The following is a 20,462-nucleotide window of genomic DNA, read 5'->3' as shown; positions in this document are numbered from 1 at the left end:
GCCTACCAGAAGGGAGTACAGCAGCAGAAACCACACACGTGGCACACACCACAGACATCCTGGTCACCCACAAAGGGCATCTCCTCTGTGCTCATGGACCATAATCGGATACGTTCACTATCTAAAGCCTATCTTTAGCTCTAGATACTACTTCACATCTAGATACTTGTTACAGACCAGTGGTGAGTAGAATAAACACGCAACTATTCTCAAAATGGTTGATTTGCAAGTATCAGTGACTAAAACAATTCTAACAGAAATCGCAGATAACTGACTGTCCTCCAGTGAAGTGAGCACAAACCTGTTGTACAGTGTTTACTAACTTGGCTATTTCCAAACAAGCATTACCAAATGACCTCCAGAGTGGATTCATCTCTAATTCAACACAGCTTTTCCTTTTGATACCTGTGGAAATGCAACCTTCAAGATATTGTCACTGCTTTTGTTCTCTATATATACAGAAAAGAAGACCTTAAAGACTAAATTTCTTTTTCTTTGGCTTGAACATACTGTTAGGACAGGAGAACAGCTTATGTTAATTATTTGATTCACATGAAAATCTAAACTGGTTTTCAGGAGAAACTCTGAAGGTCAATTTCTTCTGTGAAAAGTGGGCAATATATATTATTTCTTTGTTCTCTTGAGACCACCTCTATATACAAGGTCATGGGACCAATCCCCTGTATGGGCCACTGACTTAAGAGTTGGACTCTATGATCCTTGTGGGTTCCTTCCAACTCAGAATAGTCTGTGATTTATTTACAAATTGCTGCTTACTTGGTGTGCACTTAACAGGGAGGTCTCATTTAAGAGAAACTGTAGTCAATTAGACCCTCAGAACACGATCACCAGAGAAAAGCTTTCCATGCAAGAACCAGAGAAACTGCTCAGCTCCTCAGTGCCCTTAGAAAAAGGAAGGCATAAAAGACAGTAAATCAGGAACTTATAAGACAAGTTATTGATGCTGTTCTGCTGTTCATCGACTCTGCTCCTGCTCTTTCTTGACCCTTCTGGTCCAGGAACCATATCGATTGCAGTTTTTTATTTTTCTTCTATTATTTTTCCCCCCCTCTTTTAAAACACAGACACTCAATCTCAGTTTCTTGGTACAGCATGTTCTATTTCCCCAAGAACACAATCCAGCCCTTCACCTCTATTCAGAGTTCTCAAAATGAGTGGGCAGCACGTGTGTACATCCACTAAAAATATCCACAGGGGTCACATCACCAGTGAACTGCTGGGACACAATGACAGAGTGTCTCAAAGCAATGTGGAGCTATCTTGGTGCAGCTACAACTTCCTCAAGAGCAGAAGAGGAGGGGCAGGCACTGATCTCTTCTCTGTGGTGAGCAGTGACAGGACCTGAGGGAGTGGCCTGAAGTTGTGTCAGGGGAGGTTTAGGTTGGACAGTAGCAAAAGGTTCCTCTCCCAGAGGGTGGCTGGGCTCTGGAACAGGCTCCCCAGGGAAGTGGTCACAGTACCAAACCTGGCAGAGTTCAAGAAGCATTTGGACAAAACCCTCAGGCACATGGTGTGACTCTTGGGGATGGTCCTGTGCAGGGCCAGGAGTTGGACTCAACGATCCTTGTGGGTCCCTTCCAACTCAGCATATTCTGTGAAGATGCTGAACAAATTTCATCTCAACTGATCTGTATGCACAGATAACTTGGTCATCTCTTCAAAATGCAGGCCTCAACACCAAAGTACTTACAAGGAAACTTGGAGAGAGAAAAGGTAATAAAATTCTAAAAATCCATCATTTATACCTAGATTGACCACAGCCATTAAAAGGTTTTCCCACAAATCAGCTGAGTTTCTCTAGGAAGTTCTGGTAATTGCAGTTATCATGACCTCCTAAAACACTGCTTCATCCTAACATATGTCATCTGTAAGACAGCTCATAGAGTAGTCTTTGAAGACTGATAAACTTCATCATAAAAATTCAAAGATTCCAAACAGAAGGGGAAAAAAAATCAAGAAGCAAAAGCTCTCTTTTCTTGCCTCAGTAAATGTGTCTACCTGCACACTGTTGCAGCAGCAACACTACCTGGGAAGCCAACAGTAAACTCACCAGTGAGCCTGAGCTCTACTCAGGAAATGAGCATCCACTAATCACACTTACTTTAAAATAAGACAACATGTTGTTCAGTTCTAGAATATTACCTGCATTGGTGGGTAATGCTTTTGTTTTGTCAGCAACAGATAAGGTTAAAGTTACAGCCCTGCTAAGTATTTTCTACCTCACAAGTCTTTGTTCCAAACCTTTTGCTTCCATGGCATAGGTCCTTTTGTCTTGTTATCATCCCACATTACCTTTAAAATTAAGGGCAAAGACTAGCCCTGACAATTTTATAGGAAGTAACATGATGATTTCAAGTAAGTCTTCCAAGCAATTCTGTGACAAAGAGAATAAACTCTTCTCATTTAAAAAATTTAAACATTTCAAACATATCTCATGATTACCAGCATAAGAAAATCCATGTTCCAGAAAATGATGAATCACAAGGACTTTTCATAAGCACTGAACTGTAATGTGTGCACTTCTCAGTTTCAGAAAGTTTTAAAATATACTTTAGTGTAGTCTAAAATATAACTACATGCTCAAACATATTCCAGTTTCAGTTCAGAACGTTTTTCAGTGACAAAACATTTCTATTTCACAAAAGGAAATTCCTTACCGAAACAGCAGTTATCTTCAAAGAATCTACTGTAGAATGTGTGAAAAGGTACCACAGGACAGGTCCAATTTCTCCTGTAATAAATCCTTGTGCTTGGCACGTGCGAGTAGTGCAAACATTTTCAATTATCTTTGCTGCCAAGTGGTTCACTACCCGGTCTTCCTATAAGAAGGACAGGAAAGGGAAACTTACATGCAAATGTTTCTAAAGTTTCTGCCTTCTTTTTAAACTACTGCCTACGTCCATATTTTATTCCATGTATATTGCCTTGGTGTTGTTTTCAATTTTATTTGACACTTCCCAAAGTAATTTCATAGGAAACCTCATGTTGTGACAAAGTTACGTTTACAGATCCCACTTCCCCCCACTTTCCCTTGCACTGCAAAGACAAATTAATACAAGCATAATTTAATACTAAACCTCTCAGCTCCAAATTACAACCCCAAATTAAATGCAGTCATTAATAATGAAAAGCTTTTGTTATGTTAGAGGTGCTCCATGATCACTGCTTTCTGAATGAATGAATGTGTGTCAAAACTCATCGCTACAACAGGCTCTGAATAGCAGGATTATGAGATACACAGTTACATTAGGAAAAAATCAAATGAATTACATTAAAACCTCATTATTCAGAAGAGTCAACAATCCCTGGGTAAAAGAAAAAGCCCAATTGCAAGTTAAGTTATTCCCTAACACCCTTTTCTTCTCATGAAACAGACAATCCTGACCAATGTCTAAGACAAATTATTGGGTCCTATTTACTACACAAATTCCTAAATTTCCACAAGAGACTCTGAATCCTTCATATGTTTAATATTAATCAAGTAATTTTATCTGCAAACTCATGTGGAGAGTCACTGCACATGTAGCTTTAATACCCACATAATACAACTCAAACTACAATGTCTCCATGGAATAAAAAACATCATGTCAAAATAATCATGAGCAATCAGCACATCATGAACATCCAGAGGCAGCAGTTCCTTCTCTAGAAAATTTTACTTACTCAAATGAAACCTTAACTTTATAGATATCACTTAAAAGCAGTCTCTACTTTTTCTGTCTTTCTCTTCCCCTTACCTAATTTCTTTAGTATCTCTTTTCCTTTTAATTATTTTTTGACTCTGCTTTCTCTTAAAATCAGTCTTTAACAGAACTGGAAGATACATTGCTGGTGCTTTTTGGGCTGTGTGTTGCCTCACCGCATCTCAGTCATTAACTGAGGAGAAAGTGAAGTCTTTAAACAATGTCTTAAATGGCATCCTTGAATTCAGCAAGAGTGAATTTTAATATAAGAACAACCAATTTAATTTGTCCTCATAGCCTGGCTTCACAAACTATTCAACATAATATCTAATTGATTTCTTTCTTAAACAAATATCTATATTATCCTGCTAGCCTTTGGATTTCTGACATTTATCTTCACCATCAGAGCCACAAACAGCGAGCAAAGATAATGAAACCTTTCAGAAAGCAGTACAAAAGCCTTCCCAAAAGGGGAGAACTTATAACTCATTAAAAATACACTCAATATCCACTATTCCCTCTACTGACTTAGGAATTCTGAAATATAGACACTGATGTAGAAATATTTGGAAACCTTAGTATAATGCTATGTAGGGGAAAAAAAAGTCATATTCATCATTTTCATGCTAATCCTTCCTGTTCCTCCAAAGAACTGCAGCTCCACTTAAAATACTTAAAAGAAATACCAAAGCCAATTTCCACCTAAATCAGTTAGATTCTTTTGTAAAAATTCACTGGTTTCTGTGGCCTTCTGATTTGCAGCCATGGAACCAGAGGATTTAGGCTTCTCTCTTTTCACAGGTTTTATTAATGTGATATGTTGCATAATTTTGGTCTATTAAAGACCTAAATATACAAATATTCATACATGCTTACCAAACTAAAATTCTGAAAACTTTTTACAAATAACGTTCAGTTTTTATCTTGTTCTGTGAATTATACTTTCAGGAAGTTTCAGAAGAGCAAGTGTTGCATTCTGCCCCTGAGACAGGGCAACTCTGGATGTACGAACAGACTGGGGAATGAGATGCTGGAGAGCAGTGCCATGGAAAGGACCTGGGGGTCCTGGTGGATGGCAAGTTGGATGTGAGTCAGCAGTGCCCTGGCAGCCAGGAGGGCCAACCCTGTCCTGGGGGGCATCAAGCACAGCATCGCCAACTGAGTGAGGGAGGGGATTGTCCTGCTCTGCTCTGCACTGGGGTGGCCTCACCTGCAATAGTGTGGGCAGTTTTGGGCACTGTAATATAAGGAAGATACTGAGCTATTAGAGAGCAGCCAAAGGAGGGCAACGAAGATGTTGAAGGGCCTTGAAGGGAAGCTTTGTCTGACATGACTTGTTCTGTTCAGCCTGGAGGAGACTGAGGGGAGATCTCACTGCAGTTACAACTTCCTCATGAGGGGAAGAGGAAGGGCAGGAACTCAGCTCTTCTCTCTGGAAACCCCTGATAGGAGCAGCACGAAGCTGTGCCAGGTGAGGTTTAGGTTGGACAGTAGCAAAAGGTTCCTCACCCAGAGGGTGGATGGGCACTGGGACAGGTTCCCCAGGGAAGAGGTCACAGCACCAAGCCTGACAGAGGTCAAGAAGTGTTTGGGCAATGCTCTCACACATGGCGTGACTCTTGGGGTGACGTGATGATCCTTGTGGGTCCTTTCCCAACTGGGACATTACATGATTCCATGATCTTTTTATATTATACTATACATATACACCCAAGTAACAGCATAATATTGATAAAGAAACATTAAAAGCTGAAAGATTCAGCAAGTAACACTGTATTTCATCATGCTTCTAAATCTATTTCCATACACTTCTTCCTTTTATCTACAAAGACAGAATAAAAAGAAACTAGAAACATAACTTAATGAAGTAAATCTGTATCCTCCTAAGAATTCATGGTTCTAAGAATTAAATCTTAATTTGGCAAAAATTTGCAATATTAAGCCCTCACAGAGAAGAATGAATACGTAGAAAAAAACTTCGTAAACACCTTTTGCAGAAAGAACATTTTACAGTTCTGGCAGTAAACTAGAGAACAGATATCTGAAGAAGAAATTAAAGTGATAGTGTATATGATTCAGAGCATTACTTTTATATTATAGGCAATTCTGCCAGTAAAGTAAAAAACTGATATCAAAAGAAGAAATAAAAGTGAGAATATATATGATTCACACTGACACTGCGATACCATAGGCTGCATTATATTTTCTGAGAAAACAATTATGATTTTATTCTCCTCTCCCCTAAATTTTCCTTTCTCCTCCAAATCTACTGTAAAGAAACTACTCTGGCTAAGAATATACATTATAAAACACACTGCCTTATATTCTACATTGCCAATTATTTTTTAAAGTTTTCTTTTGTTATTAAAATTCCTCATCTGTTCAGAACCAAAGCCCTCAGACTTCTATCTTGCTCCCTAATAAAGGAAGAAGTCCACATGAAAGAAGGAAACAGTCAGTCCTTGCTTACTAGCAAGGTCTAATTTATTAAAAATCTTGTTTTCACAGTACCTTGCACATCCAAGAGAGAAAAAATCATCCTTTATAAACTCATTCACTATTTTTGATTCAAATACATTCTCCAGGTGTGAGTCCTTAAAATCAGAGGATGATGCCCATTCTACGAACCAGATCCAGCTAATTAGCTACAGCTGTATATATTCATTTATCCATGCAACTCTATTGCCTATATGTTAATCTTTCTTTTTTGAGATTCTATGAAGTCATTACTAGAATTGCATATAACTGCGTACTTTATATTTACATGCCATTTGTGAGCAGAAACTAACAGATACCAAACTTCTGAAAGATTTTTCAATGGTTCCACTTTGAGGAAGACTGAAAAGGAGGCCTGCACACATCTGATTTCACAGCCTGTCAGTGAACAACCTCGTCAAAGCAACATAACCCAGACCAAATTGGAGAAGAAAAATTTAAGAAGACGTCAAAAAGTAGTTTGGATTTGGGAAAGACTACCAGTTCTAAGATGAGAGAGGATCTGAAGGAAGAGAAGGGCCAATGTAAGGGAGAAAAGAGTGGAAGCAGAAAGGGGAAAGGATTGACTGGAATGTAAGTCTGAAGAGGAGCAGATGTAAAGCAGAAAATAAAGCTCAGATTTCACTTAGTTAAATTTAGGTTGAACCTTAAATGTCATAACAAAGAGTAAAAAATAAACATGTAAGTCAATGATGAGATTCAAGTAAGGGACAGGATAATTCATTAGGTGACAAGTACCCAACGGCAGTTTGAACAAAGCACTTTTGACCAAACTAAGTAAAATGGATGAAAGGAAAAGGGTAGTCACATTAGCATTAGGTACTTAATATTAAATAAGAATATCCTTTCTGAAACAAAGTATTTTCATGACTGGATAACACAGGAAGTGTAGGAGCTGAGCACTTTAGCTGCAGAAATCAGGACCCAGCCATCTTAAGAGGCAGCACACAAGTATTCAGAAGTTGAACTTAGACACAAACACAGCTGCCTGGAAGAGGCATTTTGTGTCACTGTTGGAAACAATTGTTGCAAAATATTAGTAAATAAATACTGGACTATTTACTACATGTATTTTGACAGATTGCAACATTATACCAAGACTAAACATGTCAAATAAAGCTTATCATTTATTTATTTATGAGTGTACCGATTTCCTTATTTTGACACATCATTGAACACAACTGTTCTTTGCCTGAGTTGAAAATCAGCTTGTACCTCAAGTTTACAACACTGAAGTGCAGGAAACCTGAACTTGCGATCCCCTACAAATAAAAGACTTTCCCAATCTTCTACTCCAGCCCCCTGAAACTCCTTTCACCAATACATACACTTTTTTGTCACTTAGATTTTCAGGCACAGAAGGTATGTGGAAATGAAACTACCTGCATTTTCTGAACATTTTGCTCCTTTATAGGCAAATAAAAGTAACACACACACATTTCAAACTCCTTTCTGCTCTACTGTTCTGTTTCAGAGGGCAATTCTGCTTTGATAATGACACATCTCATAAAACTTCCGAAATCCAAGAACACTTCAGAGTAGTTCATAATGAAATTGAAGAACAGTGAACTTATCTTAAAACACAAAAACATAAAATAAAGAAATATAGCAGCCAAGATTTTGAGCTGCAGACAAAGAACATTAAGCACAGTAAAGTTTAGACAATATTTTCCGAAATTTCATATTTAGTGCTTCAGTAGTTGAAGAAAAAAAATTTAAATGTGACCTCATTTAAGTGTTAAGTCAGACCTTAAAAAAACTATATTGCTCATTTTAACTATTTCTATTATCTCCTGTTTTGTAACAAGATGGGGGCAAGGAAGTGTCATTCACACACTCTCCTACCACACCTGCATATTAGACACCAAGCACTGTCAGCCACTCACTGCTTGGACAATACTAGGACACAACTAGGAGAGAGTGTGTCAAAGGCCTTCCTAAAGTCAAGGCATTCAATGCCCACTGCCCTCCCCTTGCCCACAGCACCAGCCATGTCCCCTTCACAGAAAAGAATCAGGCTGGTTTGAGGGCTGGAGCACATGGAATATGAGGAGAGGGTAACAGAGCTGATTAGCCTTGAGAAAAGAAGGCTCAGGGAAGACCTCACTGCTGTTTGCAACTACCTGCTCAAAGAATAAAGAGAAGCTGGGGACAAACATTCTCAGAGCTGCACAGCCACAGGACAAATGGCCACAAGTGGAAACTTAAATTATATACAAGTAAAAACCTTTTCCTATGAAAGTGGTCCAGGCATTGTTCAGAGAGATTGTGGGACCATAACTCTTGGAGACATTCAAGAGCCAAACAGACATGTCCTGAGTAATCTGATCTGTTCAGACCTAATGAGAACAGGAGGTTGGATTATATGACCTCCAGAGGTCTATTCCACCCTAAAGTAGCCTGTGGTTTCACAGAATCAAACATGTTTTAAAAAATATATCTCCATTACAACTGAGCGCCTTCACAAAGTGTAGAAGGGCAAAGCTGTACTTGACTAACCTAGACCTAACTTAACTTATGCTTAATTACATTTAATTTGAACTATTGCAAAGGAAGTATATTTCTATTTTGTGCTACTTTTTCAAGAAAAATAAATCAAAATAAATTATTAAGAAAAATATGACATGTTTTGGGACTAAGAAGTGATTTTATTCTATAGGAATAAATTAGTGTCTTATAGATGTCTCGATTTAGTTTCTCTGAATACTCAGAAATAGCAAGTCTTCCCTTACTAAATTTATAATTAAATAGCATCTCACTAATGTGCCTTAGAGTGACATCTTACTCTAATTATGAGCTGGAAATAGTCCACAATACAAACTCAGCTGTACGTTCTTGATCACATGAAGATTTGAAAATATTAAAATGCATCTAGGTTCTTCCTCTATTAATCACAATCTGTAGTCAATAAAGACCTCAAAAAGGAAAAAAAAAAGGAATTTCCTCTTGCTTTCCACCCTCCAGCAACCTCTGACATGTTTTCTGCCTTGAGCTTTGCCTTGGGCAAAAATAAAGTCAAGTGGTCTCATACAAACAGGGACTGTAAACCCTCCACTCAACTCTTTTTCATTTTACAAATTGGAACTATATGCATGTCTTCTCTTCTTCCAGCACAGCCAAGTCATTACCAAAAACAATGAAGCACATAGCATAGCACATGTATGAGGATAAACCTAATTACTAATTTTTGGCCTCAAAAAAATGCTAACAATCCAGTAGGGTAACAATGCAGTTTTCAAAAAGCTGCATATCAGCCACTTCAAAATTGAAACTTAAATCTTGCTCAAACATTTCCAATGATGTATGAAAATCAAACTGCAAGAAGAGCACAAACTGTCAAAACATTTCTCAAAAGACACCCACATCATTAAATTCCACATTTATTAACAGTGATTTATATTTATTATCCCATTTCCCCCAAAACAAGCAGCAATACATAAATGTTGAATGTAGAGAGAACAACCGGATTTTTGCATTAATCTCCTGCTGAGGTCATGGTCTTATCATGATTATTTAAATTCAAGAGCAATACTTGGTTGACAAGGTACTGCAGTGCTGCAGGCTACAATCTTCACACAATGCCTAAAGGGTTATTACTGTGGAGAAATTCTACTGAGGACCATGAAAGAGCCTTACCCCTTCCCGGAGACACCTCATTAGCACCGTGTAAGCAGCTGAGGGAACAGCCCAGCTCTCTCTGGGGTGCTCCCCTTTTTCCTCCTGAAATGAAGCCAGTGGCACAAATGATTACATGAAAAAATCACAACAATCTCAGTCACATAAAAATGTGTAACAGATTCTTAATAAGGTTCGTATTATACACATTTCAAATTAACATATGCTATGAAATATATTAAATTCCAGGGCATTATGACTATTTAATGTTATTTCATGTGCAGCACAGAGATTGATATTTTATTACCTTATTTAGTCTCCAAAATCCATAAAAGAATTTGTCCTAGTATTTCTGCATTTCATCAATTCATTCTAATTAACACAGACAAAAACATATTCTTGTATTCCTCTCAATCATTTTGAGTATTTCAGAGAGAGACAACTGACTATTAAGAGTAGTAATGCTTCTCTTTAAATGTGATTTAATTATACAAATGAACTAATTCATTTTGTCTGTCAACTAAAAATATGTAAACTTACTTTTGAAAAAAACACTCTAAGTCATACAAGGAGATATCAGGTGTTTAATAAAACTCACTGTATGGAATAGCCTTCAGTATATATGAACACTGATCCAAGATCTTAATGTGTATTTCCTTGAAATCACTCTGTTAGAGGGGCTAATTCACTGCTACTTAAATCAGGGGGTGATTGTTCCACCAGAAGTGAACTCCCTGTGCCCCTATACCCCACAGCATCCTGCTTTAAAACTCTAAGTTTCAAAGGGGACACTTGGACATCATTAAGATTGTACTGCATATCCAGGCTAGTAACACAGAGCTATCAGCAAGAGAAAGAACAGCCTCCTTTGGGAACCAAAGCAAGAAATAACAGGCACTGGGTGGTATGAAGACTATAGACCATGAAAGCCATGTGCAACTTGTTCTAATAAGTAGACAAAGGATGACAAGCAACAATTCCAACAGAAATTATACAGTTCTTGAACTCTACTAATTATGTTCCCAAATTATTTTTAGCATTCTAATTAACTGTTTATAATAAAATGCATAGGATGGGCAAGGTGGAGGTTAATGATGCAGAAACAAATTGTGCTTTCTAAATTTGGTGATTTCTGAGTGGCTTACATTAATTCAACATATATGATGTGATAATTTCAGGCATTTAATTGAAGCATGGCAAATTAGCAGGGAGTCTATTACTGTATTGTCTAGTAAAATTAATTTTCCTTCTTCATTCAAAACAAAATTTTATTTGCAACATATATCAATAGAAGAAGAGTTTGTTAAACCTCCCATTTGTAAGCTTTTTTCTGTTAACTTTGTATTGGGAGATATGGAAAGCTTCCTCCTTGGAGTAATTTGCAGACAATGAGTGGTTTGACATCTAACAGACACATCAGATCTACTACATTCCATCTCATCTTATCTGAGTAACATGTTGACATTTAATCACAGTTTGTCTTCCAAACACTTAGTGCAAAAGTTTTGGAGAATTCAGCCCAAGTTTCAGAAAAGGAAAGGTAAGTTACTTTCACGCAGTCAAAGAGTGGAATCTTTTTCCAACTGGAAGAGGCAGGACAAGTCCAGGAGTCTCAACAGAGTTAAAAAGGCAATCTCTGCTGGAACTGGCATGAGTCTGTTTCTCATTTTATTCCCCTAATTTAACCAGAAATCCTGTCAAGCTCTTCTGTAGCCACACATATTAAATGTACTGTAAAATAAAAAGCCTTAAGAAAAGGTGCAGCTCTGAAACACCAACAGTTCTTCAGACTGATTAATGACTGTTTACAAATAAAAAAGAAAAAAGGGGTTTGAAACACAGCACCATTCTTAATTACCTAAACACACCTACACAATTTGACATTTAATAAATTTAAAGATATCACCAAACATGGGGGAATCTTCCTACTGTTTGCTCACAGCCCATGTTGATTTTGATTAAACTTCAGGTTCTGCACCCTAATAACACAAACAGCACAAAATGAATAAAAATATTGCATAGAACTTGAAAGTTTTCCCTCAAGGCAATTCACTCAAGAGTATCAGAACATCCTCCCTGGAGTCTGCTCATGCTACTTGTAAATTGCTCTTGGCTTCTGTTTGGAATAAAAATGCAGAGATGAAGTGTAAGATCTTGCTTATGAGATCTCAAATGCAAGTACACACATAATATCAGAGTTTAGGACTGAACAGGACCATTATGACTACTTGGACTGTTTTCCAGTATTTTCTAAGCTACAGAAGTTCAAACAGTGATCCTGTATTTAATCTAATGAATCCTTCTGCACCCAAATCGCTGAACTCAATTTTAAGTATTTGATAATTTATGATTTACCAAATGTTCATATGAAAAATAAGTAATCTTTATCATTATTTACTATTAAAATTGTGGCTGGACATAGAAACACTTAGAAAAAGCCCAGAGGGAATAAATAAATAAAAAAAATCAGTCATGCCCTCAAAACTTACAGTTTAAATGACAATATTTAGCAGTTGATAAAACAATCAAGCAGGCTGAGAGAAAAATGGGAGAAAACAAGGCAAACAAGAAAACCAAATATATTGTGTGTTAGTCCTTAATGAACGAGATGCAATTATGATTTTTTTTAATTCATCAAATAATAAAGCTTTGCTGTTTGAAGATATAAGTTGGCAATAAACTTTCTTTTCATCTTATTATACAACCACTGACCTGGTGTATGATCTTGGCAAGGTCATTCAGTACTACTTTTCAGCAGTTTAATGAGCAACAAAATGCCCACAACACTACAGTATTCTGAGGTTAAATACGTACAGAAAAGAGAAGCAAAAAGGGCTTTTCTTAAAAAAAATCCAGAAAACAGTGTTAGCATCTCCAAGCATACAAATCACACTGATATTTTTGAAGTTTAACCAAGACACAGTGTCTTGAGTTCATATGTGTCCAAATATTTCTTCTTATACTCTAATTTCTCAGCTATAACTCAAAGTAATGCAACCCATTACTATAGATCTTCCTGAAACATGACAGAGTTGCCAGTTAAATACAAATTATTGTGCTTCAGACATTGTGAAGTCCATAAATACACACTGCCTCAAAAATTCATCAGGTCACATTGTCAGATGGAAAAAAGCCTGTTCAGTTCAGGGCTTGCAAATCATTTTGGGCATTACAGAGCCATTGTAAACAGATCTGTTTCAGCTATCAGACTATAATTTCAAAATCATATTAAGCCATGTAAAATAGTCTTGCCAATTATAATTTTCAAACCAGAGTTTTAAATTTCTTTGTTTTTCTTAGTGGTTAAAAATAATGGTTATCAATCTATCAATCTGTTTGATGACAGTAGGCACAAATTTTTTGTCCCAGCAAAAACTGAGGAAATATTAAAACTTATACTGTGACTCTGGATGTATTTTCCAGAACACAATTTCTCATTATAAGAACAAGTTCTGTGACTGTGTTTGACAAATATTTTGGCAGCTGTCTAACCAAAATAGGACAATGCTATCCTACAAAAAAACAAGGCAACCACATGTTCTTGTGGACCATGCAAAGGAGTCAGAGGATGAAGAAAACAAAATATGGAACTTCAACACAAAGCCATAATTGAAGCCAAAACAGTTCATTTGCTATTTTCATTCCATTATCAACCGACCTGTTAAACTAACACGAGAGCATTGGATGACACAGATAATACAAAGGCTTCAGAGAAGCCAGGATTAGCCTTTTTCTGCTTGAAGGCACTTTTGTTTCTATTAAGAAAGTATTTTACTCTTTGAGTAAGGAAAAAGAAATGTGAGGGTTTCGAGGAGCTGTGATCTTCACTTCCTAATATTGACAGTATTTATTTTCTACAAAGAACTTCTGTTTACTTGTAATGTGCATCTACTATTTCTGACAGAAGGTTTAAATCAGTTTTAGTCAGGAATAAACATAAGTCCATTTGAAATTCGTCAGGATAATTCCATTTCCTTTACCACAGTGCTGTGAAGCCAGCCATGCCAAGATAAGATCTAATATGGACTAGATACATAGATACATTAATATATTAATTTATTGATATTACAGGCTGTCCTGATACATCCTGTTTAATTAACATCTCTGGCAAAGATGTTCTTAACCCTTAGATCTGCCACTTGGAGGCTAGCAGTCATTGCAGGGGTTGACTACACTTTTTTATGAAGTTAAAACTCTACACTTGAAGAATGCTACTTAATTAAGCACAGGACTGGACTAACAAGTCTATTAAAGTAGAAAAAGGATCACGGAACATACAAGGACCAGACATTGCTGAGTATACAAATGACAAAGTCTTTTGCTTTTTTGGTCTGCTTTCCATTGGAAACCTTTTCACCTTTCTCAAATTGATAAGGATCACTGGCAGACTTACCTCCCTCGCTATGAGGTACAGCAGCTCCCCAAGTGCTGGTAAAAGGCATTGCTTCAATTTGCTGTTTCTGAAGTTCTCTCTGATGAGCTCAGTTAAAAGTGTAACTGTCTAAAGTAAAAAAATTAATGAATATAACACCACACGTAATATTTTCTCAAGCAAAATGCCCTCTTAAAGGTAAAAAGCTTTATCTCAAATGCTATCGTACTGATATACTCCACATATGCTGAAGAGCCGTTTGCAAAGGATTTAATAAGCATTGAAAGACAAGAACAACGGTTACAAAACATTATATATGCAACTTGGAGAAAAATGCAGTAAGAAAATAGCCTAGGTGACAAATTGTCAGCTGTCCATTCTTCCCTTTCCATCAGGAAAACAGGAGTAGATCTGCGAGGGAAAAAAGCTTACTTGCTGTTCTCGCATTTCTGTCAGAAGATCCAAAGTCCTTGTGATCAGGTTACAAAAAGAACAAACAACAAAAAAAGCTCTAATGATGTCTTTTGGGTAGATATTAAATCAAAAGTTAAGAACTATTAAAGTTCTCTCTCCTGATCTCTGAATTTAGAGACACCTCACTGTGTAAGAACTGACACACCATTTTAGATTTCTGTAGTTCAGGAGTTCATGTTAGCAAAGCAGAGATACACATCTACAGTGTTTATAGTAAAGAGAAATCAGAAACCTGATTTTGTCTTGTGCAGGTGACCTAGTAAGAAATCACTTTCCCATCCACACATGGGACTGATTTCAACATAATGTTTAATGTTGAACTCATTCAAGAAATCAAGGACCCTTTAACTACCACCTGTAAAAGTGAACAGGATGCCTTCTGCTCCCCCAAACCTCAATGTGTACCAAACATTAAGCAGCAGAGAAATCAGTTGTTTCCTTAAGAAAGATGGATCTACTTTCCCCCCCTGCTCCAAAACATGCATGCTCTGCAAAAGCAGAAAAAGAAGACAGATTTAACACATTTCCGATGTCCCTTAAGTTCTTTTTTCTCTTGGGAAGGATTTGGTTCTAATACAATGACATTACAAAGTTGCATAGCAATACATAAAGTCAAGGTATTCCCCCAGCTCCAAACAATACACTCAATAAACACAGATAAGATCTTGACACAAGTCAATGTGTGTATCAGTTATAAACCAGCTGTGACAGAAAATTAAAGGTTTGTATGACTACATTTCCCTCCCCACCGCCCAAAAAAAGTGTTGCTCAGTTGTTTAAAATCAAGGTATATGAAAAGAAGTCACAATTTCACAAGTTAAACCTTTGCAAAGATTTAACAGCACCTGTCAGCTGTATTAAGACTGGTTTTTAGCTTTGTGAGTCATCAGGTCCAGATGTTTTATTTAAAAAGGTATCCAAAAACTCAAAGTGAGCCTGGACACCCCAGGTAAAATTATCTTGTAACTCCAAACAGGTACTGACAATAAATCTGAGGCACACACCTTTAAAGCCTTCCAGAAGTGTTTTGCTAGTACTATTGCAAGGCTGACACTCCCATTGCACATCTCAACCCTTAAAACTTCCTGCATCACCTACTGCCCTCTGTCATCTGCTCCCCCTTACTGCAGGGAAGGGATTAGAATAAAACTGGACACTGAGGAACAAACTCAGCTTAACTAACAGAAATCCCATAATTTCCCTATTGGAAAGAAAAAAATGGTACAACAGTGAACAGAAAAAAATTTTTAAGTTACAATTGGAAAGAATCACACCCAGTAACTACAGAAGTATTCACTCAAAATACCTTGATGCTTTTGTACCTTCAATGATATATGATCAGCTAAGCAGAAAACATTAGGAAAGACATCACTGCAAAAAATTAACACAATTTCTTTTTTAAATCAGTTTTTTTTTTCCTTAAAATGTACAGCTATGATCAATACACTAAAAAGTAGAGTGTAAATCTAAGACCACTCTGATTTTGAATATGGCTGATTACACTAACAGGTATACAAATTTAAAGAAGAATGAGCTTGCACTTCTCCATCTAGTACTAGTAATTGAACAGAATGCAAGCTAGGTAAACAAATTATATAAAAAAGCAATACACAAGGAAAGATTTACTTGCTGTGGTAAGTTACTAATATTGACCACACTGCACACTTCAGCAGTCCATAACATATTCTCATTTGCTACACACAGATATTCATTCTAAGTCTGAAACCATAATTTGTATAATTTCAAACTAGTATGACTCGTGCCACCATCAACAAAGAAAGACTGTCTTGCTCTATCTCCTTCTTTGGGCTGACACAAGCATGGATGACAGACCAGATGGAAATTAAAATGAGCCTGACCTAAAAAGAAAAGCTCCTTCTAATCAAGATCAGATCCCTACTGATTATGTGTCTTGAGATCACAGCCAACAGTGATAATTCATCATTTTAGACCTTTTTGAGACACAACTTCCTGCCACACAACCCCTACCAATTTCATCAAAACAAAAAATGCAAACACCAAGTATCTCAAAGCTCAGTGTTTAGAATACTTGGCTACAACATGAGAAGTGCAACACAGATGTTCTTTCTCTAAAGCACCAAGTACACACAGGAAAATACTTCTCCCCATTGCTTGACAGCACTTGACTCCCATACACACCTGTGCAACACAGAAGGATTGGTAGATCAGACAAGCATTGCGTCCAGCACATTCACTCCTGTCCTTAGCACAAAGCTCCCAGAAGTGTGAGTGGATTAAATACCAAAACTTTTGATAGGAAGCTATTTCCCCCCTTAATTCTGATACAGAATCTGGATGCCCATTGATTTCCTCAAGTCTTTGCATAGATGTGAATTCAGGGTCTGTCTTTTCCCCTAAGGTCTGTTACCCCTACTAAGCTATTCTCGGAAACTTAAAATTTACTGTATTTATGACAGAAGCAGTTGAAGGAGAATGCTGACTTGCTGTTTCATAAGGTTAATTGAGGAACAATATAAATTATATCTAGAATCCTGAAGTATTCAAAACACAGACAAAAGTCTTCCAGACAGCTATTCACCTTCCAGAGATATTTATCTACTGAAGAAATGGGTTCCAGGGGCACAGATATTCATAATCCCAAAAATAAAAAAACTTGTAGGAAAAAAAACCCAAACCACAAAAATTTTACTGTCATAGGAACTAAACTGAAGACTTTGCAAACAGATATACTTGCAGCTCCACTGATGAAATTTTAATGGAAAAGTAAATTATTTCATCTCTCAAAGAAAAGACTAAATTTAATAGACTATGAAAACAGTGTCGATTAAATGTCTTTTAAAAGGGTACAGGTTTTGCCTCGTCAAGCAATTAATATAAGAAAATTACAAAAAGTTATTTAATCCTGCAATTGGCAATACGTTTTCTCTTTCCTAGTTGAGAACTTCCTTGTTTTCTATTACCAGCTTGGTTTGGACTTCAAACATAAAGCAAGCCCAAGTAATTGGATTGATAAAAATAATGTTTTCAATGAGGAAAAAAAAAGAATCTTCAATTATGATAAAAGGTCTTAATATTTTTCTCCAACAATCCAGAATTGTCATGCTTGACAGATTCACTCTTGTTAATTTAATTATATTTCCATTTCCTGTTTATTAATTCCAAAGAACTTTTCTCAAACACACCATGAGTTTCTGCTAATTTACCTGAGAAATGTCAATTTTTCATTTGTCTTCTTGCCACATGCCCCAGGCAAGTAGGTAAGTCATATTCAGTGAACCATGTTGTTGAAAATAAATTGAAGAAACTTCATAGAGGTTGAAAGTTCACTAGAAGGCACTGGAAAACTTCAATCTCCTCTCACGGTTACCAAGGTCTCCACAAAGATAATTGTAAGGTTCTAACTAGTACAGAACTGTAGACACCTCTGTGTGTGCACACATGTAAATACTCAGGCACATTCTCTGCTACAGCTTCCACCTCCTGTCTATAGTTTTTCTGGTTTTTTTTAATTGGGGTGGGTTTTGGTTTGGGGATTTTTTTCACATTAGAGACATCAGATCAAAACAAGAAAAGTTCCCTTGGAGAAAACAAACAACGACACACTAAAATTATGATTATTTTTGAGCAGACTGAAAAAGTTATTTTACAATAAAGCCACATTAAAAGAAATTAGGTTTGAAAGGTATGGCCCGATCAAACCATTTTCATTTGAAACTCCTTACAATGTGAGCAGACATGGACAGACCTAGAAACAGGAATTATCAGAGGGGTAAGTTAGGAACGTGACTTAAAATTGGCATCGTGTATGAATTTGAATGAAAAACTGTCGACCTAGGACAATACTGACAAAACCAGACCCACTAGACTATATATATGAGCTTGCAGGTCATAAAACTGCACCTGTAATATTACAGCTGCTTTGAAGCCATGGCAAACAACCACCAAATTGTACTTTAACAAAAAATCAGAAATAAAAAGGCTCCAATTATATGGAGTTTCAACCTGGATGAAGACTGAAACCTTGATATATCACTACTTTGACAAAGGAATCCAAGTTCAGTACTACAGAGATACTCTAATATGCTGTCACTGTCCATGGGACATTCAGTTCATTAATCTGGCCATGGAAGGCCAAAGGCTCTGCAAAGAAAATCACAGTGTGCAGGCTGTAGCAGGTTCTCTGAACCTTTTAAACACCCAGTAGAGCAGTGGACACGGGTCTGCTAAAAAAAACCAAACCAAATACAACACCAGGCACAACTGCCTAGGTTGGAGGGTGGGACTGATGCTGCAAATTCGCAAATTTAAAAGAGGTAAGGAAAAGGACTAGACTTCGCCACTAAAAGGATATGCAGAGAAGGACTCGAGGGTATTCTCCTACCAGGCAGAGAAAGGTACTGCTCCCTGACATGGAGGCATTCTGTTAAGTTGCTCTATCATCTCTTACTACAATAACAGACTGAGTCTGATGTGTCCCATTGTGTGGCTGTGTCCCAGGTGGCAGAGGGCTCGATCTATTCACAGAAGGGAAAGGACAATAACTTCCCTTAATAGATAAACCAAAACAGATTTACATGGAAAGAGGCCTCCCTAACTACAGAAGAATTTTTCTTCCTGTAAGATGAAGAACAGAACCCTGGAGAGAAAGAACCTTTATTTTCACAGAATCTTAAGAATGTGTTTCAAAATCTAAACACAAAGATAAGACTTTCAAGTTTAGGTGTTTCCCTAAGATTACTAGGAATAAATAAGAGGAAATTATGTTTCAAATTTATGAAGGGCAATTCCATGGAGAAAAGCTGTAATAGTCAGAAAGAAGCGACCTATTAAAAATCTTTATTGCAACTGCATGACAGAAGAAATTCCACACAAAATGTCTTCATCTGCAGTTACACAAGAGATCAATTTCTCTTTCATATTCTATGATCAGTCTCATTTTTTCTAATCAATGCAGTGTGCTTCTTAAAAATTCTTAACTGGCAACAGATCAACTGCAAGTGAATTCACATATATAAATATTCAGTTATTCTAATTTTTCCTAATATGACCTACATATTAGAATACATCAGCAGAATGAAGATACTATACAGTTCCACAGTTGCTTGTCGAGTCTGTGAAACAGGAGTTTACTTGAATATATTTTGTGTTTTAGTGACCTCTGGTGGTTACATTCAAAGGAAACTGCTGCTCCCTCATTACCTGAATAAAAGCTTAAAAAAATACCAAAGTACTATGTTTAAAAAAAACCCCAACAAATTAAAGGTTTTGGGGATACAATATATGAAAGTTGACTTTAGCCTTTAAAATGAGGATTAGGCTTCCTTTCTTTCCTAAAGTTTTTCTGCCTCTTCAGGTCTTAATATTACTGTCACTTACAAAATCATTATAACAACAACAAAAAAAGTTAATGGTGCAAATTCAACCTCAAAGATAGAGAAACTATCCTTAAATAAATGTCTAAGTGTGTAAAAGACAGTAGGGGGAAGGAATAAAGAGTCAGTTTTTAATATGTAAGGGCCACCAGTCTCTGTTAGGTTCTGCAGTACTTTAGCAGTACAAAAGAAATCACAAATAACTGGATGAATGCACAATGAGGGAACAAAAAAACCACAAAGGGGCCATGGCTGAGGGATAAAAACTGGAAAGAAAACTTGATATAAATAGCATGGTAGACATTGGGGGCAGAAATAATTTCAGAATAGCATCTTCACAAGCTCTCAACTGACTTTTCACATTTGGGAACAAATCTCAGAGCTGAAGAAGATAACCTTTATTTAACAGATAAAAAACCCCAAGAGCGTTAGAAGTTACTAAGAATG

At 36.8% G+C, this 20,462-nt stretch overlaps 1 protein-coding gene across 4 annotated transcripts in view; it reads right to left on the bottom strand.

Moving 5' to 3' along the window:
* Positions 1 to 20,462, bottom strand: part of ULK4 (unc-51 like kinase 4) — a 205,180-nt gene that overhangs the window by 158,280 nt on the left and 26,438 nt on the right. For all 4 annotated transcript variants that reach the window (XM_071561347.1, XM_071561350.1, XM_071561349.1 and 1 more), the window contains 3 exons: positions 14,209 to 14,316; positions 9,837 to 9,920; positions 2,679 to 2,840 (listed from right to left, as the gene is read on the bottom strand). In XM_071561347.1, the coding sequence (XP_071417448.1) occupies positions 2,679 to 2,840; positions 9,837 to 9,920; positions 14,209 to 14,316 (354 nt within the window). The remainder of the gene's footprint in view (positions 1 to 2,678; positions 2,841 to 9,836; positions 9,921 to 14,208; positions 14,317 to 20,462) is intronic.

This window comes from Pithys albifrons, chromosome 7, assembly GCF_047495875.1.
Source record: "Pithys albifrons albifrons isolate INPA30051 chromosome 7, PitAlb_v1, whole genome shotgun sequence".
In the NCBI taxonomy this organism is placed as follows: domain Eukaryota; kingdom Metazoa; phylum Chordata; class Aves; order Passeriformes; family Thamnophilidae; genus Pithys; species Pithys albifrons.
The sequence above is the reverse complement of the archived record's forward strand: the minus strand, read 5'-3'. Positions and strand labels throughout refer to the sequence as shown.